Genomic DNA, 20019 nt, shown 5'->3' with positions numbered 1-20019 from the left:
ATCCATTTGATGTAATTCTAGGTCCAAATGTGCAACAATGGCGCTAGGATAAGGCATATGGAAGCAAACCTTACAACTGTTGAAAAAGTTTCCTCATAGTCTACACCCTCTTGTTGAGTATAGCCTTTTGCCACAAGGCGAGCCTTATACTTTTCAATGGATCATCCGCCCTTCGCTTAATCTTGAAAATCCATTTGTTTCCAATAGCCATGCGATCGGGTGGTAGATCAACCAAGTCCTAGATGTGGTTTGTCCTCATAGACTCAATTTCGTCTTCCAAATCTTTTCTCCATTCTTCCTTGTCCGGAGATGAGAGAGCCTCTTGAACTGTTTTACGCTCTGCATCGTCTTGTGGAGCAATCATAAATGCTTCCCCTTCAATCTCAAATCGACGAGGGGGAATACTTTTACGATTACTTTTACGCAACTGAACTTCTTGAGAATTCAGATTGTCAGGCGACACTACACTCTCACTAGGTCTTATATGTTGAGGTAAATCTGTATTTCCCTCAATAATATTAGTAGGTGTGTTATCAGGATCTTCCATCTCATGTAATTGGAAGTCTTTATCAATCTCACCTCTACTAGGAAAATCGTTCTCCAAGAACGTGACATCTCGTGACTCCATTTCAGTCACACTTCCATAAGCTTGTTCACCTATGAACACGTATCCTTTGGAGTGTTCTGAATATCTAATAAAGATACACTTCTTTCCTCTATGGCTTACTTTGCCATATTTATGGGAAGAATCATGAACATATGTTGCGCATCCCCAAGGTCGTAGATTACTTAAGTCTGGTTTTCTACCGGTCCACAATTCATAGGGGGTGGAAGCAACTGACTTAGAGGGCACACGATTAAGTATATAGGTAGCAGTCAATAACGCATCTCCCCAATATGAGACAGGTAGATTTGCCTGTGCCATCATAGACCTAACCATTTCCAAAAGGGTTCTATTCCTTCTTTCTGCAACCCCATTTTTTTGCGGAGTACCAGGAATAGTCAATTGTCTTACAATTCCCTTTTCATCACAAAAAGCCTTGAATTGCTCAGATAGATACTCACGTCCGCGATCGGTTCTCAATGCCTTTATTGTTTTGTTCAACTGATTCTCTACCAAAGCTATAAACCGCCTAAAGCAATCCAATGCTTCGGACTTATGGGAGATCAGAAAAACATAACCGAAACGCATGAAGTCATCTATAAAAGTGATGAAATATAAGGCTCCATGCCTTGCCCTCACATTTAAAGGACCACAAATATCAGAATGTATAAGTTGCAATGGAAGTTCAGCTCTGGTTCCTTTACCAAATGGTTTTCTAGTTATTTTTCCCGCTAGACAATATTCACATATGGATAGTTCAACATTAGCGAGTGACCCTAAAAGGCCTTCTCTTGCTAATCGTTTCATTCTTTGTAACCTAATGTGACCCAATCTAGCATGCCAAGTACTTGCATCAATCTCCACATTACTAGAAGATGCAATTAAAGAAAAACAACCATTAATATTAACTTTGTACACATCATAGTCAATGTCTAACACCATAAAACAATTCAATACATAACCAGAACTGTAATAAACTGTTCCAAACAAAATGTCAACACAATCACCATGAAAATTAAAAACATAACCTAAGCTAAGAAGAACAACTACAGAGACCAAGTTTCGCTGAATATCTGGAGCATAGAGGACATCATGTAGGAATAGGTTTTGACCACCATGAAAGGTTAATTTACATGTGCCGATACCCTTCACTTCAACTCTTGAGTTATTTCCAACATATATCCATCTTCTTCTAGGCTGTATCCGACGATACTCCACAAATGCTCCTCGGTCTCTAGCTACGTGGTCTGTTTCTCCTGAGTCTACAGTCCACATTAGATGCGATTCAGCAAGCATTACAGTATTAGAAACAAAAGCATTACTCAAAGTAATGGAGTAATGTGGTACCTTTTTCGGCTCAGTGCATTCACGAGCAAAGTGGCCCAGTTTGCCACAATTGTAGCACATCATCTTGGCCTTGTCCTTCTTCCCGCTGCACTTCTTGCGTCGGAAGGTCTTGGCTCTCTTGGGTGCATGATCAGTCGCTTTTCCTTTGTTGTTGAATTTATGGTTCCTCTTGCGCTTAAAGCCCGAAGCTTTGCCTAAACCTGATTCAGCAACATAAGCATGGGTAGAGGATTTTGCAGTCTCTAGGCGCCCATCTTCTAATTCCAAATGACGCGCAATATCGTCAAAAGTGACTATATTCTCATTGTGCGTCATATTGATTTTCATATATTCTCAGCTGTCAGGAAGAGACCTTATAACACCCTGAACTTGCTATTCGTCAGTTAAGGTATGACCTGCCGACTTCAGCTCACGTATCATGTTTGAGCGCTTCCGGTATATGTCAAATTTGATGGTGAGCCTCCTCAACTTAGTGACAGACGTACCCCCAAACTTATCTGTCAAGGCAACCCACATTGCTTGAGCTTTGTCATAACTTTCAAACTCACACATGAGATCATCTTGCATACAATTCAGCAACGTGATGCGAGCAATGCTATTTTTCTTTTTCCAAGCTTGAAAAGCTTCTTGTTCTCTTTTGTGTTGAGCAGAAGTTTCATGCTCAGGTTCATCCATGGTGTGATTGAGGGTTTCCAAAACCTCTTGTTCCTGAAGGATGTATTGAACTTTTCGATGCCAAATATCATAATTGTCACTGTTCAGCTTCTCACCCTTATTGAGGTTAGCCACAATGGTCTTGGATGCTGAAGCCATAATCACTATCTATCACACATTGACATAATAAATGTAGAATCAATACTAGCACATTTTCCACATAAACACACATATTTTAATTTATTGCAAAGACAAACTAAATTAATGATAATTCAACAAAAGACACCAAAACGAAAGTTCACGATGTTCCCAATCAGTTTCAGCGTACGATTGTTCTACTATCATTAACTTATTTAATTTGTGCAAAATTTAAGTTCTAGGTGAGAATTTCTTCTAATTCTACCAACCTACGAACTCCCACTAGACTAGATAATTCACAAAAATATTTAAAACAATGATCACATCCTTTCTAGCAATCATATAGCATGGCATGATGTAAATCAACAAATTGAACATTCATGCAACAAATATAATCAACAGCAGAATTCATGACGTAAGGATCTCCAGCCATTATTTTAATATGCTCAAAATTAGGAAATTGCAAGCACGTCAAACCATAGCAACATGCCATCAATGAACCATGCTCTACATAATCTTTATGTGGTCATTTACATGTTAGCCAGCTTCTGTATTTCCAAAACCATAGGGAAATACAAGTAAAATGCAATAATACCCCAAAAATACACATATTTTGGGTTTCGTATGCATTTTCATACCTTTAAAAGCTTCAAACATATAAAATAACTATACTACAATGTAGAGAATTTCAATACGAACACAACGGTACCAACCACAGCCCGATCGGACCTCCCATGCGCCCACCCTCGCCGCCTAAGTGCGCGGCGCGTGTGGCGCACGCGCTTGCCCTATACGGGCTTCTGAGCCGGTCCGACTGGTCCAACCGGTTTGACCGTTGATCGGTCCGACCTGTCCGACCGGTCTAACCGGTTTGACCGATGACCGATCCGACCGATTGACTGTTGACCAGTCATGGGTCGGGTCTTCGGGTCGGGTCAACGTCCGGGTCGGGTTGCGGTTTGGGTCAACATCAGGGTCGGGTCGCCGGTCGGGTCAGGTCGCCGGTTGCTGACGGCCGGCAAGATGACGTCAGCGTGTCGTTACCTATAGTTTTACTGACGTCATCGATGACGTCAGCACGCGCCGGTTGGCGACGAGCGCATGCCCTTCACTCGCTGGCACGTGAACCGGCGCGTGCCCTTCACGCGCTGGCAGTGCCAGCGCTTTGGGCCCGTGGCTCCCACGAGCCATGGCTTTTGGCCGCGCATGTGGGCGCGTCCGGCGGCTTCCGACAGCGCTCGACCCACCATTCTGCTCGTCTCGACGAGTTCTTCAATTATGTATAATAAAAAATAATTTTCACCGTAAAGAATTTTTCGAAAATCATCCGAACAGAACGGTTGCCCGTAACGTTCAAACCCATTCTTCGTTTCAATTCATGTTCGTCGATTCATCTTGCAATTCCCGAGTAATGAACATGCAGACAGTGTGAAGTTCATCATCATGATCTCCATATCAAACAGCAAGCGGAAAAAATCAACGGGAAAACAAGGCAGAGATCATAACCGAGTCTCTGATACCAATGTTGGAAGCGTATGTCGGGAGAATCGACTAACCCGTTCGATGCACTACGAACAAAATTTCCAGGATCGTACGTTGAATCACCAGCAAACGATGAGCGAATCTACTACACGTTGGTCCAAATATAATCACAAGGAAAGTATTCTCGTTCCACAGCATTAATGCCGATTGTCTTCTCAAAGTAGATACGGAATCCTAATGCGTCGAGAGAGAGAGTTCTGAATATTTTTTTTGGTTCATAATCTGAGGAAGTTATCTTAACTTCCCTTAAGAAACTCTTCTCGCACCTCTTCAAAAGGTGTCTCTCAGACACACTTCTTATTAGAGCAAATGGTGTCCCTTGGACACACACATCATGGGCGGACCGATGAAATATAATAGAGGAGATATGCTTCGGCGACCTTGTACATTCCCAAGGCTCTCTCTTTGCCTGCCTTAACGTCCTCTTCTTTAAGCTCAACATCGCCCTTTGCGTAATACGTGCTTGTCATCTTGTTCTTGCTCCCTCCTTCCGGTGTAGGCTCAAATTGGACTTCGTAAACAGTAGTTTCAAACTTTTCCTTCAAATTGATCACTGTATACGTGTACGTGAATGTCTTCTCATTCAGCTCATCCACGCGATTCTTCATGCTGCTAACCTGGCCACCTATAGACAATGGTAGGAGATCATGTCATAGATTACTTGTGTATGCCTTAACATATGTTTAAGCTAGGAAAAAATAAAGCACATTTATGTAGCAAAAATGCATAATTACCTTCAATGAAGTTGATCTGCTTAATGGTTCCTGCCCCTCCATCGCCTTGGATGATGTCAATACTCTTGATAGCTTGAGGCATGAGTTTGGGAATTAGGTTATTTGAGTCCAGAACTAGGGCTTTGAACAATCTTGCCGGAGGAATTGTGGAATTGTATTCGTTGGTGAAAGTGAACACACCCATGATAATTTCTAGGTTGCAAGCTAGAGAAATATGAACGATATGATCAACGAGACTGGAGTTCAAGAGGTTTGTGAGCTTGGGATAGAAGAGATGAGAATGAGATATATTTATAGGTTGGAGTGGAGGAGTCCTCTGATTTTTCCAAAGTGTATCCCATTAGCTGATAAATTCTAGAATTGCCAAACTGGCGAAGGACCAACCATTCTACTTTTTGTCATGTTTTGCCTGAGTAAATTCATGAGTTCACTAGCTACATTAGGTGTTCATTCTCTAGGAGAGAGAAATTAAGAGATACCGCTAGAAGCCAAAAGAGAGTATTTCTCATGTTCATGGCCGTTGTTGTTTAAGTAATACAATGGCAAAACGAGCAAAACAATGAATCTTAACAACTAGATGAGCAATGTACTATCATTAAAATTCTCAAAACTCACAATGACTTATTAGTCCACACTTGATCCAAGCACATGAACTACACCCTTCTAATGCTAACTCCTACTTCTCCTATTTTCTGTACTTATATATTTATTTATATCAGAAGATAGGTTTCAAACTATTTCGGGTGAGTAATTTGATTAGCTTAATGAATTCATTGCAACGTCTTATATAGCAGAGACATACGTGCCTAGAAATTCATTTCCTGCCAAATTTCGAAATGGAAAAAAGACTTAGTAGTAATTTGTAGTCTGTATCACAGAAGCTATGTCACGCCCCGAACCCCAACGGGCTCGCGACACCCCTTCCACGGTCGTATTGAACGCGACGTCCCAGGACGCGTCGCCGACCCAAACGAACTATGCAAGCGGAAGCGAAATAAAACAACCCAGACAGTAAAATATGACGAAGGGATAGCACAAAACAATAATTCCAAATACACAACATTAAAACGGAGTAGTGGTTGGATATCCTACTTCGCTATACAAAAGAGGGGCACACAAAAATATGGGGCAACTTGACCCGTACTTGATCTCCGAGATACCCTTGCAGCGTCTCCAGTCACTCATGGTCGCGGATCTGAAATGGTTATATAATAACCGTGAGAACGAGTCTCAATAAGCAACCCCCTATACCCCACGTAGGCCAATGCGTACCCAGACAAGTCGTACATGCAATCTACCCCACAACATATAAAATTCACGTCATTGTACTTACCTCGCCATCAAGCCCATGCCAACTCTACACGTTAGTCGTCACGTGATAAGGCAATAATAGTAATTAAATAACACATCACAAATCGCTCAAACACCAACCATGCTTTCACTCAATCACTCCAACTAATTCAACCAGTCAGTTCAATCACACTCAATTCGCATGCGTGGCCGAGCAACTTTCTCACGACCTCCCAGGTCCTTTCACACGGCCCGCGTCAATACGCCTCAGGCCAGCCCTCAGATCAAGCCGAGCTCAGTCCCGCGTAACCACGCCTCAGGACATTTCTCTCGACCCGCGTAACCACGCCTCAGGTCATTACTTGCCTTTCTAGCCACACCCGTGTAACCACGCCTCAGGTTGGCAGCCCTCAGATCAAGCCGAGCTCAGTCCCGCGTAACCACGCCTCAGGACATTTCTCTCGACCCGCGTAACCACGCCTCAGGTCATTACTTGCCTTTCTAGCCACACCCGCGTAACCACGCCTCAGGTTGGCAGCCCTCAGATCAAGCCGGGCTCAGTCCCTCGTAACCACGCCTCAGGACATTTTTCCCTTTCCAATGACCCGCGTAACCTACGCCTCAGGTCTAACTCACCTTTCATAGCCCGCGTAAACACGCCTCAGGCTCAGCCCTCCGATCGATCCGGGCTTTTCTCATGCACATGCACCACAATACAAAATTCACCATGCTCTTAGTCATATAAATCAATTTCAATCACCACCCATTCACCAATGTCAATCTAGCACGCCACATCAGTCAACTCAATTCATGCTCCCGACATCGGTCCACCGACCCGACATTCAAGTCAACACATTCAATAAATTCCAATTCACCCACAAGCGCCACGACAATTCAGTCATGCTATTTACCTCAGTCAATCACTAAATTAGCCACACAATTATCACCACAATAATTCATCAATTGGGCACACTCAATCTAATTAGCACATGCCTAAATTAATTCCTAACCCGGTACTAATCACATCCTAAACAAGTCTAAAAATACCCAAAGTACTAGGTAGGGTTTAGGAAGTCACTTACTTGGTTTTGGCCCGGAGAAAATCGGCTCGGGCCTAAAATGGCCCGGGTGAACAGTGCCGAACTAGGCGCGGGCACGGGTCAACGGGTGCGGTGGCCGGCCAACGCGGGCACAATGGCCGGACGGCGTGCCTCGCGCGCGCGGCGCGGTGGCCGAACGGCATGCCCGGGCGCACGGCAAGTTGAACGGGCGAGGTGCACCGGGCTGAACGGCAAGGCGCCGGGCCACGGCCGGGCGACGCGCCTGGTCGGACGGGCGACACGCCGGTCGGATGGGCACGGCGCCGGGCAAGCTCGGCCACGGCCCGGGACGCTCGACCGGCGAGCTCGAGCACGGCCGGGCACGCTCGGCCGGCGAGCCGCTGGCCGGGTGGCTGGCCGGCAGCCGGGCTGGCCGGACGACGGTCGGACGGCGACGGAGGCGAGCTACGGCGGCGGGCAGCAGCTGGTCGGCGGGCTGGGCGAGCTCGGGCAAGCTGGTCGGCGAGCTGGCTAGATGGCCGGCGAGCTGACCGGCCGGCTGGCTGGCCGGCGAGGCGACACGACGGCGGCAACAGAGACTGTAGGGGAGAGGAAGAAAGCGGGGCAAAGTGGTGGCGAGAGGGGCGAGCGGGCCGAGGGGGTCGAACCGGCGGCGGCGACAACGACACTCCCGGGCGTCGGGCGGAGCCGGGGAGCCGGGCCGGACGACCGGACGGCGGGCCGGGACTCGCCGAACGCGGCGGCAAGCGGCGGCGAGCCGAGCTCGCGCGCTCGGGAGGGGAGGAAGGCGGCGTCGGGCGGAGCTGCCGGCGACGCGGCGGCTCGACGACGGCGAGAGGAGGACGGCGGCGACGGCGACTGGTGGGGCGGCGTCGGGCGGAGGCGAAGGGCGGTCGAGCAGCGGGCTGCGGAGGCGGGGAGGAGCTGCGGAGGTGGACGGGAGTCGGGGGAGAGAGGGGAGCGACCAGGCGACGGGGGCGACCGACGGGACTGGCTGGCGGTTGGTGGCGGCGGCGGCTCGGTCGGGCGACGGCGGCGCGAGGCGGTCGGCGAGGTGCGGTCGGGCGGAGGAAGAAGCGAAGCGGAAGCAAGGGTCGGGGGCAGAAGAGACGAAGAAGAAGAGGAAGGGAAGAGGGAGAAAAGAAAAAGAAAAAGAAAAGAAAAGAGGAGAGAGAAGGAGGAGACGTGAGCGGAAAAGAAGGGAGAGGGGACGTCTGCATGCATGGGCAGACATGCGCAGGCGCGCGGGAGGAGAGAGAGAGAGAGAGAGAGAGAGAGAGAGAGAGAGAGAGAGAGAGAGAGAGAGAGAGAGAAAGCAATGATCGCGATCCAACGGTCACGATTCGAACCCGAAAACTATCCCACAGTCCACAAAAATCCTAATTATAATTCAGGAAAAAGGGCCAAAAGAAAATAACCCAAAACACACTACGAGGGAGGTCTACTAGTCCAAATTCGCACCCGGTCAAAAATCCACTTTCTCACTATTCCTGACAATCTTAACGCTGGCTACGATAATATTGACACCGTCCAATTTATTTCGTCCCGGAACTCCAAGAAATTCGACACCAAAGTTTGGGCTCTAAATAACGGCCAAATTCGATCGAGTGCGATTCTAGCGAAATCTCAAGATTTAAAAATAATAACCGGGAGTGATCAGTTCCCGGGCGAGATTTTTACTATAAGCGCACTGACGAAATACCCGTTTTATAAATCCCAAAAATGGGCCAAAATTCGGAATGTCACAAGCTAGAACCTTAAGGATAAGTTCAGTGGATTAATTCTTTTTCTACGCTAGAAATAAATGTATGGCCATTAAAGTTTATATTCGTAGTTTAGGGTTGGATAGGAAAGACTAAAGAGCATTTCCAGGCTTTAGAAAAACATCCGAAAAAACTATAATTGGCGACTTTTTCCTATTCTGAATGATATTCTTGTTAAGCCCCTGTAGTGTTTTTTTTGACTTAATCCTCAAATACTAATTGTTGAAATTCTTATTAAGTCTTTATCGGTATATCGTTCCCCATATCTTAACATTGCGTAGTCTTTCCATCGAGTAATTTTCGCTAGTTTTTAGATCATCATGAAAAATTGTCTAACCCACTCAATCGTAGCGCAAGCAGAGTCTAGTTATCGATAATTCAAAACAATCGAAAAGTACACTTATCAAGTCAAGTTTCAGTGTGTCGGATAACAAAAATTATCGGCAATAATGAATGGATAGAAAATAGCATACAACTACATATAGTGGTTCACCTGTATTCCCAGACCTACGTTCACTCTCTCAAGTAACAGTCTTAACACGAATTGGTATCCATTAGTAATCTTTAAGAAAAGTTACAATCATCATGTAGTACTTCTATCCCTACATTGATCACATTATCAGAGCATGAGTACTGCTATCACTCTTATACTCTTCCTCTTATCACCGATTACAAAGTAGCAAAAACACTACGAAGAGAATTTCAAATGAACAGTAGCACTACTTGATCAGTATAGAGAGATAATAACGACAAAGCTAGGTTTCTCTATTGCCCGTCCAATCCTTTCAGCTTCTTTGATCCTATTTATATAAACATCTTTAATCCACCCATTGGAGATGCTTTTGAGGAGTTGAGAGCCATTGGGAGTTGATTGGAGCTGTCGTCGAGGTCTAGATCACCCATACAATCCTTGTCTTCAAGCCACAGCAAGGTTTTCCAAAATGGAGTCTGCTAGCTCTCTTATGTCAACTAAACCTCTGACTGTTTGACCAAAACTGTCAACGGTGCTCTGACTTGCACCTTCTAAAATATGACTTGTTCTCCTTTTGCCAAGATCCTCATCCTCGTAATCCATCTTCACTGACTTGCATAGACCATCGATATTATCACAATCTTCCTGAACTTATCACCCTGTCATCACGATAAACATTTGCACTTATCACAAAGATATTAAATTAAGAATAGTTTTGATATTATCAAAACACCATAGGGATATTTTCTCAACAGTTGTTTTGGCTCCAAATTTTCCCTCTAATACTCTAAATTAGAGATGGTAAAAAATTTTCTTTTTTTAAAGGAAGCAAAAAAAAAAATATTGCGTTTTCAAGCAAATGGACTATTTTAGTTTTTTTTTTGAAATAATTGATTGTATCTATAGTAAACCAAATGATATTTTCATACTAAAGAAGTAATTTTACTTTGAAAAATTGAAAACTACTTACGTAAACATGATGAAGCGGCCTCCAATTCAAAGATCCAAGTAATTGTAAAGTCTAAAATGGGATAATGACACAAATGGTCCCTGAATTTGACCCAATATGCAATGTGATCCCTGAACTTTTAATTTGTTCTACATGGTCCCTACACTTTTAGTGCATGTTCAATATGATCCTTGAACTATAAGAAAATGTTCAATGTAATCCTTCCATTAATTCAAGATCATGGACAAAATTGAACATTTTCATATAGTCCAGGGATAAATTAAACATATACAAAAACTTCAAGGACTACATTGAACAAATTAAAAGTTCAGGGACAACATTGTATATTCGGTTAAAGTTCAAGGCCCAAATTGAACAAACTAAAAATACACGAACCACATTACATATTAGGTTAAAGTTAATGGACCATTTGGGTTATTTTCCTAATTATAAATATAAGAGCGGAGTACCTGAATTTTAACTAATTTTTACTCAAGCATGCTAATCCAAGATCTTTATCTCAATTAAAGTTGTACATGAAAATTCAACAATATTATTGCTTGTTATAGTTTTCCTTTCAATAAATCAAGTAACATAAATTCAAATTTAGTAACGTGTTGTTTGAAATTAACAAGTTGATAACAAGAAATTAATCTTTTAATTGTTATACACAATTTAGGGTATAACAAGTAACATAATTACTTAGTTATCTTAAACTTAGTAACTATATATCTATTTTGTTACACAGCTATACACTATTCATGATACAACAAATGATATAATTACTAACATTAATGTATTACAGAGTAAGAACTTTTTAGATATTCATGCTACATTCCTTTACCATATCAAACAAATAAAGTAATAACATATGTAAAATAGTACGTATTTTTATTGCCTTCCAAATCTAAGGGCTTTTACAACCATACAGAAGTAAGGGAACTCATATACTTCTAACAGAAGAGAAAATATATCACCGAGTGCTTATTGACACACTTCATAAATTTATTTAAGATTGCATTTGAAGTTTCAAGCATAAGCATCGGGGTTTTGGAGGAGGTATGCCTCGGCAACCTTGTACATTCCCAAGGCTCTCTCTTTGCCAGCCTTAACGTCCTCTTCTTTAAGCTCAACATCGCCCTTTACGTAATATGTGCTTGTCATCTTGTTTTTGCTCCCGCCTTCCGGCGTAGGCTCAAATTTGACTTCGTAAACAATAGATTCAAACTTCTCCTTCAAATCGATCATTGTATACTTGTACGTGAATGTCTTCTCGTTCAGCTCATCCACGCGATTCTTCATACTGCTAACCTGGCCACCAATAAACAATGGAAGGAGATCATGTCATAGATTACTTGTGTATGCCTTAACATATGTTTAACCTAGAAAAAAAAAAGTACATTTATGTAGCAAAAATGCATAATTACCTTCAATGAAGTTGATCTGTTTAATGGTTCCTGCCCCTCCATCGCCTTGGATGATGTCAATACTCTTGATAGCTTGAGGCATGAGTTTGGGAATTAGGTTATGTGAGTCCAAAACTAGGGCCTTGAACAGTCTTGCCGGAGGAATTGTGAAATTGTATTCGTTGGTGAAAGTGAACATACCCATGATAATTTCTAGGTTGCAAGCTAGAGAAATATGAACGATATGATCAACGAGACTGGAGTTCAAGAGGTTTGTGAGCTTGGGATAGAAGAGATGAGAATGAGATATATTTATAGGTTGGAGTGGAGGAGTCCTCTGATTTTTCCAAAGTGTATCCCATTAGCTGATAAATTCTAGAATTGCCAAACTGGCAAAGGACCAACCATTCTACTTTTTGTCATGTTTTGCCTGAGTAAATTCATGAGTTCACTAGCTACATTAGGTGTTCATTCTCTAGGAGAGAGAAATTAAGAGATACCGCTAGAAGCCAAAAGAGAGTATTTCTCATGTTCATGGCCGTTGTTGTTTAAGTAATACAATGGCAAAACGAGCAAAACAATGAATCTTAACAACTAGATGAGCAATGTACTATCATTAAAATTCTCAAAACTCACAATGACTTATTCGTCCACACTTGATCCAAGCACATGAACTACACCCTTCTAATGCTAACTCCTACTTCTCCTATTTTCTGTATCTTATATACTTATTTATTTATATCAGAAGATAGCTTTCAAACTATTTCGGTTGAGTAATTTGATTAGCTTAATGAATTCAAGGCAAACGTCTTATATCGCAGGGACATCCGTGCCTAGAAATTCAATTCCTGCTGAATTTCCAACGTGGAAAAGACTTAGTACTAATTTGTAGTCTGTATCACACAAGCCAGAACCTTAAGGATAAGCTTAGTAGATTAATTCTTTTTCTACGCTAGAAATGAATGTATTCCCATTAAAGTTTGAATTCGTAGTTCAGGGTTGGATAGGAAAGACTAAAGAACAATTCCAGGCTTTAGAAAAACATCCGAAAAAAACTTTAACTGGCGACTTTGTCCTATTCTGAATGATATTCTTATTAAGCCTCTGTAGTGTTTTTTTGACTTAATCCGCAAATACTAATTGTCAAAATTCTTATTAAGCCTTTATCGGTATATCGTTCCCCATATCTTCACATTGCTTAGAGTCTTTGCCTCAAGTAATTTTCGCTGGTTTTTAGATCATCGTGAAAAATTGTGCAAGCCAATCGATCGTAGCACATGCACAAAGTCTAATTATTGATAATTCGAAACAATCCAAAAGTACGCTTATCAAGTGTTGAGGTCGCGACATTAAGTCAAGTTTCAGTGCATCGAATAACGAAAATTATCGGCAATAATGAATGGATAGAAAATAGCACACGAATATATATAGTGATTCGGCAATATCCCTTAGCTACGTCCACTCTCCCAGTTAATAGTCTTAACACGGATTCGTATCCATTAGTATTATTTAAGAAAAATTACAATCTTCTGTACTGCTTCTATCACCACATTGATCACATTATCATAATGCGAGTACTACTATCTGTCGGGACCTACCTCATAAGGGCCGAACTCGATGAAGCCGGTTTAATGTAAGTGTTCATGAAACGGTCCGTATGGCACATCATAAAAGACGGCTTACCGAAGCATCAATTTTTTGGTCATCCATATGGCCCATTGATCATGAACGTGGATTTTTCCTAAATTCATACCTCGCCTGACAACGAATTGATTTTATCTTTTTTAGGAGTCGTCATTAGTCTAGGTCGGGGGTCGGTTAGAATACCCAATCGAAACGCTGGAGTTTCGTTTCGGTTTCTACGAAAACCAGAGATTATGGGTTCGGGGACTAACTTACTTTAATATTTCTATTAACGCCCTTTCGGTACCGCTAAACTTATCATGGTTGTTATCTAAGTTGTCATGCATTTTTTTTTACCATTTCTCATGCCAAAGTCTTAGTCCACTAGGCGATCATGCATCTTGTTTTTATGTTTTCATTTAAGATTCTAAACTAATCCTATCTTAGTCTAGAAAGGAAAGAAACAAACAATTGTATTGAAAAACATTGCGTAAAGTAAACACTCAATGTATTAAAAGGACGAGCTAATTCTAAGTGCGAGAAAGTAAAACCCGCAACTCATCGGGTATTTATTACAACACAAATTGAAAACCCGAGACATGATTGGGAACGAATGAATTGAATACAAATTGAGACTGGATTGGACATCGGTCTATCGCCATCGTCAAGTGAATACAAATTGAGACCGGATGTCACGCCCCGAACCCCAACGGGCTCGCGACATCCCTTCGATGGTCGTATTGAACGCGCCGTCCCAGGACGTGTCGCCGACCCAAACGAAACACCTACCAGTATACACAAGCAGAAGTGAAATAAACAACCCAGACAAATAACAATGACAAAGGGATAACACTTGCATAAATCAATAAAACTCATCACATATGCTTGACAGTTACTTACAGCATTCACAAAAGACAACCACAAGCTATGCCACAAATAACAGAAACACTTTCATCAAAAAGGAGCAATGGGTGGTAAGCTTAACTCCTTTACAAAAATGGGGCATACAAAAGACAGAGTAACTTGACTCGTCTTCAATCCCCGAGGTACCTTGGCGGCGTCTCCCAATCAATCACGGTCACAGATCTGAAATTAGTTTGCATTACAGCAATGAGATTACATCTCAATAAGCAGACACCCTATACCCCACGTAGGCCAATGCATACCCAGACAAGTTCAGCATGCAATCTAACCGATTACATATATATAATTCACATAAATGGACTTACCTCGCCATCCAATCACATGCCCACACTGCACATTAGTCAAATCATGATAATGCAATAATATCCCAAAAGTACATCACAATCACTCGAACGCCATACATACGTACATTCACCCAATTCATCCATGCACAAAACGCATGCGCATCCATCTAACTTTTTCACGACCCAGGTCAACATCCCACAGGTCAGCCCTCCGATCAATCCAGGCTCTGTCCCGAGTCAACACCCCACAGGACCTTTCAGAAACAAACTTTCACATGACCCGGGTCAACACCCCACAGGTCAGCCGTCCGATCAATCCGGGCTTTGTCCCGGGTCAACACCCCACAGGACCTTTCAGAAACAAACTTTCACACGACCCGGGTCAACACCTCACAGGTTAGCCCTCCGATCAATCCGGGCTCTGTCCCGGATCAACACCCCACAGGACCTTTGGACAATCACATACGCCACAATCACATACGCCACGTGATTCAATCAATTTCCACGCCATATTCAAGCTTCAATAACATTAAATGAACTCAGCCACGATCAACCCGCGTGCCACAATTCATCCATTACTCTAGCACATTAAACCCCATCTACCATTGCAAGCCCGAGTCCATATGATATGCATTAAATCAACCCCGAATAATTAACGCGAATCATTGCCAAGCAAATATTGTATCACACACAAACAATCCATAATCGCGGCATAAATTCCAGCATCAACGGCCCCCAACTCAGCACCAAAATCGGCCCTGAATTGCCACGATTCAATCCACATTCCGACCCTAATCACTCACCCCTAACCAGCCCACATCTCAGCCACCAAATCGCGCTAAACGACCACCGAATCGGCCCGAATAGCCCCTAATCAGCCGCAAATCCCATACTAAATAACCCCTAAACAAGTCTAATAATACACAAAGTCCTAGACGAGGTTTAGGGTGTCGCTTACCTCGACTTGAGCAAGAAAACGAGGCTGGACAGCGGGGGAAATCATCGAGACAGCCGCAGCGACGGTGATCGGCGAGGCTCTCGGCCACGGCCGGGCTACAGCGGCGGCAAGGGAGCTCCGGCTAAGGTGGCAGCAGCTCGGCGACAGTGGGGGCGAGTAGGGGCCTCGCCGGAACAGCAGCAGCTCTGGCAGACACGCGACGACTCACGGTGGCGACGAGTCGGTGGCTGGAACAGGGGCGAGAAGGAGCTCGGCTGAACTAGGGAGGAGGGGGGGAGAGAGAAGCAGCTTGGTGGGGGTGTGAACAGTGAGCCAGCGACGGCGAGCGACCGGCAGCTGGGCGGACGGGCGACGGTTGCTGGCCGGGCGGCGAGCGGCGGATCTGGTCGGTCTCGGCTCTGGCGCGACCAAAGGCCGCGCGAACAGGGGAAGAAAAGGAAGAGGAGGGGCGACGGCGATAGCTCCGGTCTGGGACAAGCTGGCGACGGCGACGGCGAGCTGGGCGAGAGCGCAGCCGACGAGCTGGGGCGGCGGAGGCTCGGCCAGAATAGGGGAGGCAGACGCATCCTCGCCGGAGCAGCAGGGGCGACGACTGCTTGGGGGGGAAGCTGGGATGGTGGCGGCGAGCCGGTGGAGGTGATAGCGGCCGGAACGGCGACGTGCGGCGGTCGCGGGCGAGGCGGAACAGGGGAGGAGTCGGGGCGAGAAAACAGGGGAAGGGAAAAGAGAGGGGGGGTCGCGGTGGCGATGGAGCAGCCGGCGGCGGCGCGGCGGCTGGGCGAGCGGCGGTGCAAGATGGACGGCGCGGTGGCGATAGGGCGCGGCGACGAGCAGCGGCGGGCAACCAGCAAGAAGTAGCAATAGTTGGGGGCAAGAAGGAGGAAGAAGAAGAGAAGAAGAAGAAGAAAACAAAAAGAGAAAGGAAAGAAAAGGGAAAAAGGAGAGAGAAGGGGCAGGGGGAACGTGCGCGGAGGGGACGTTGCATGGGGACGAGAGAGAGAGAGAGAGAGAGAGAGAGAGAGAGAGGACAGACGGGACAGGGGGGATGCGAGTGGGAAAAGAGGAGGAGAGAGAGAGAAAGAGAGAGGGAGAAAGTCAAAGGTAATTATCGCGATCCAACGGTCCACGCTCGAATCTGAAAATGATCCAACGGCCCATGAAAATCCTAATTAATAATTTAGGAAAAAGGGCCCAAAGAAAATAACCCAAAACATACTATGAGAGAGGTCTATTAGTCCAAATACGCACCCGGTCGAAATTTCACTTTTCCACTATTCCTGGCAATCTCGAGGCTGGCCACAATAATATCGACACCGTCCAATTAAATTCGTCCCGGAACTCAGAGAAATTCGACATCAAAGTTTGGACTATAAATAACGGCCAAATTCGATCAAGTGCGATTCTAGCGAAATCTCAATTTTAAAAATAATAACCGGGAGTGATCAGTTTCCGGGTGAGATTTTTACTATAAGCACACCGACAAATTACACGTTTTATAAATCCCAAAAATGGGCCGAAATTCGGAATGTCACACCGGATTAGACATCGGTCTATCGCCTTGGTCTTTTACAATTTTGGACTATCCCCTCCATGGACCGCCTCTTGGTTGTCAGTGTTTATATCTATAAGATACATTCACGACAAACAATGCACAAAGGAACAACTAAATAAAGGTAATGCTGCAAACAATTCATTAATCAAATACGGGCCTCAGGATCGGCTTTTGCTTTACATGCATTTCGATTCACCCACCCACTTAATCATCGAACATTATTTGATTAATGGTTAATGATAATGAGCTATCATTTGCATTCACAAAATGGCAACTCATATCGATTAATCCCTAAAGTCGGGTTCTAAGTCATAATGGGCTACCCGCCGAACATGCACCGAACCTAACATACATCTAACAAACACATGTATAGCAATGAGTAAAACATGCATTCAGGCCCATGGGCCTTGTTTATCAACCAATCAAGCAATGAGAAGTGAGCCTTATAAGAGGACCACTTAATCAATCATTAGTTACTAAATTTTGACCAATTCTGTTTGAGTATGATTAATCAACCTAATGATGTCAAAATGAAGTGATTCAGGTGTTATTAGAAAGCTTATGTCATGAGGATAAAAATTCAAGAAGACCACTTTTTCTACCCTCTATGACAGTCTGGACCAGGTTTGAATTTGAATTAAAAAAAATTGTGGGAAAAATAGTGACCCTTATCAAAATCCCGTAAACATTTTTAGACAGTTAGGATTCTCCTTGTGTGACAGTTTTCATGTTTTGAGTTTTTTCTAAAAATCCCTCCAAATTTTTAAAAAATTCGGTTTTCACCAAGGACTCGTTTGCAAATCAAGTTTTAGCCCGAGAGGACCTTATCTGAGACTTTTAGCAAATTGACCCCATAAAAATTGCTATTAGGCCCTCAAAATTTCCGGTCTACATAATAATGCCCTAATGAACAACTTTATAGTTTTTAGTTTTCGAAAAAGAGGACTCAAAGTTTATCAAATTCGAAGAAACATATTTTGGATTTCAAAGAAAGGAAAATCAAATCAAAACACAGATATTGACTAAATCATAAAAATTCCTTTGAAAATCCAAATGAACTCAGATTTTAATAAAATTTGTGTCACTAGAAATCTCTCGATCTCAGTGTGAACTTTTATGAAGAACATTTTTTGAGATTTTGAATACATGAATTTATAAAAATTAAAGAACACATGATGTCACGCCCCGAACCCCGACGGGCTCGCGACACCCCTTCGATGGCCGTATTGAATGCGATGTCCCAGGACGCATCGCCGACCCAAACAAAACACTCAAATTAAATCACGAGCGGAAGCAAATTTAAATCAACCCAGACAATCACCAATGACGACGGGATAGCACTTGCATAAATCAAATAGTTGCTTACAATATTCATAAACATAGAATTAAATCACGTTCATCAAAAGGAGCAATGGTTGGATAGCCTACTTCACTAAACAAAAAGGGGACATCCACAAAAGGGATAAAGCATCAATATCCAACACCACTCCCGATCTCCGACTCGCACGTGACGACTGTTCGTCACTCTAAACCTGAAAATATTTAACAACGGGGGATGAGATAAATCTCAATAAGTAGACAACCTATACTCCACCTAGGCCAATGCGTACCCAGACGAGTCTAACGTGTAATTCACCAGCCAACACAATCAATTTTCACACAACAAACTTACCTCGCCACGATTCACATGCTAACTCTGCACATTAGTCAAATCATATGAATATCATAATAACTTATGAACACATCACTATCATTCGGGTGCTATATACACATGTACATTCACTCAATTCAATCACACTCAATTCGCATGCGTGGCCGAGCAACTTTCCACGACCTAGGTCAACACCCCATAGGTCAGCCCTCCGATCAAGCCGGGCTCCGTCCCTCACTGGACCTTTCACACTTTCTCACGACCCGCGTCATCATGCCTCAGGTCAGCTCTCAGATCAAGCCGGGCTCTGTCCCTCACTGGACATTTCACACTTTCACACGACCCCCGTCAAAACGCCTCAGGTCAGCCCTCCGATCAATTTGGGCTCCGTCCCTCACTGGACATTTCGCATGCACATACACCACATCACAATTCGCCATTCTCACACGTATATTCAATCAATTCAAACACACTCAATTCGCATGCGTGGCCGAGCAACTTTCCACGACCTGGGTCAACACCCCACAGGTCAGCCCTCCGATCAAGCCGGGCTCCGTCCCTCACTGGACCTTTCACACTTTCTCACGACCCGCGTCATCATGCCTCAGGTCAGCCCTCAGATCAAGCCGAGCTCCATCCCTCACTGAACATTTTACACTTTCACACGACCCGCGTCAACACGCCTCAGGTCAGCCCTTCGATCAATCTGGGCTCCGTCCCTCATTGGACATTTCGCATGCACATACACCACATCACAATTCGCCATTCTCACACTTCGTACAAATCCAATTCCAATCACAAACTCATCACACTAGCCCACCAATTCAACACTCAAGTCGGCCCAATCACACGTCAATTTCACCTATAAACACCACGACAATCCTATCATCACGCCCACATAAATTAGCCACTAAACATGCCACATAATCATTGCAATTCAATCTACCAATTAATCACATTCATAAATTGGTCCTAACCCAAGTTTAACCACTAAACCGGTACTAATCACACCCTAAACAAGTCTAAAAATACCCATTATACTAAGTAGGGTTTAGGAAGTCACTTAC

At 43.9% G+C, this 20019-nt stretch overlaps 2 protein-coding genes across 2 annotated transcripts; both read right to left on the bottom strand.

The window, feature by feature from the left end:
* Window positions 1-4617: 4617 nt before the first annotated feature.
* On the bottom strand, window positions 4618-5203 carry LOC115689212 (major strawberry allergen Fra a 1.07-like). The gene is made up of 2 exons (XM_056307859.1): window positions 5020-5203; window positions 4618-4910 (listed from the first exon to the last, which is right to left on the bottom strand). Exons 1-2 carry the CDS (start codon window positions 5201-5203, stop codon window positions 4618-4620), a joined length of 477 nt encoding a protein of 158 aa, XP_056163834.1.
* Window positions 5204-11583: 6380 nt separating this feature from the next.
* On the bottom strand, window positions 11584-12165 carry LOC115668345 (major allergen Pru ar 1-like). The gene is made up of 2 exons (XM_056306146.1): window positions 11974-12165; window positions 11584-11865 (listed from the first exon to the last, which is right to left on the bottom strand). The coding sequence occupies exons 1-2, from the start codon at window positions 12163-12165 to the stop codon at window positions 11584-11586; spliced, it is 474 nt and encodes a 157-aa protein (XP_056162121.1).
* Between the last annotated feature and the right edge of the window lie 7854 nt (window positions 12166-20019).

This window comes from Syzygium oleosum, unplaced genomic scaffold (assembly GCF_021117445.2).
Source record: "Syzygium oleosum isolate NSW1041296 unplaced genomic scaffold, Sole_v2.1 Sole_v2.02, whole genome shotgun sequence".
In the NCBI taxonomy this organism is placed as follows: domain Eukaryota; kingdom Viridiplantae; phylum Streptophyta; class Magnoliopsida; order Myrtales; family Myrtaceae; genus Syzygium; species Syzygium oleosum.
The sequence above is the reverse complement of the archived record's forward strand: the minus strand, read 5'-3'. Positions and strand labels throughout refer to the sequence as shown.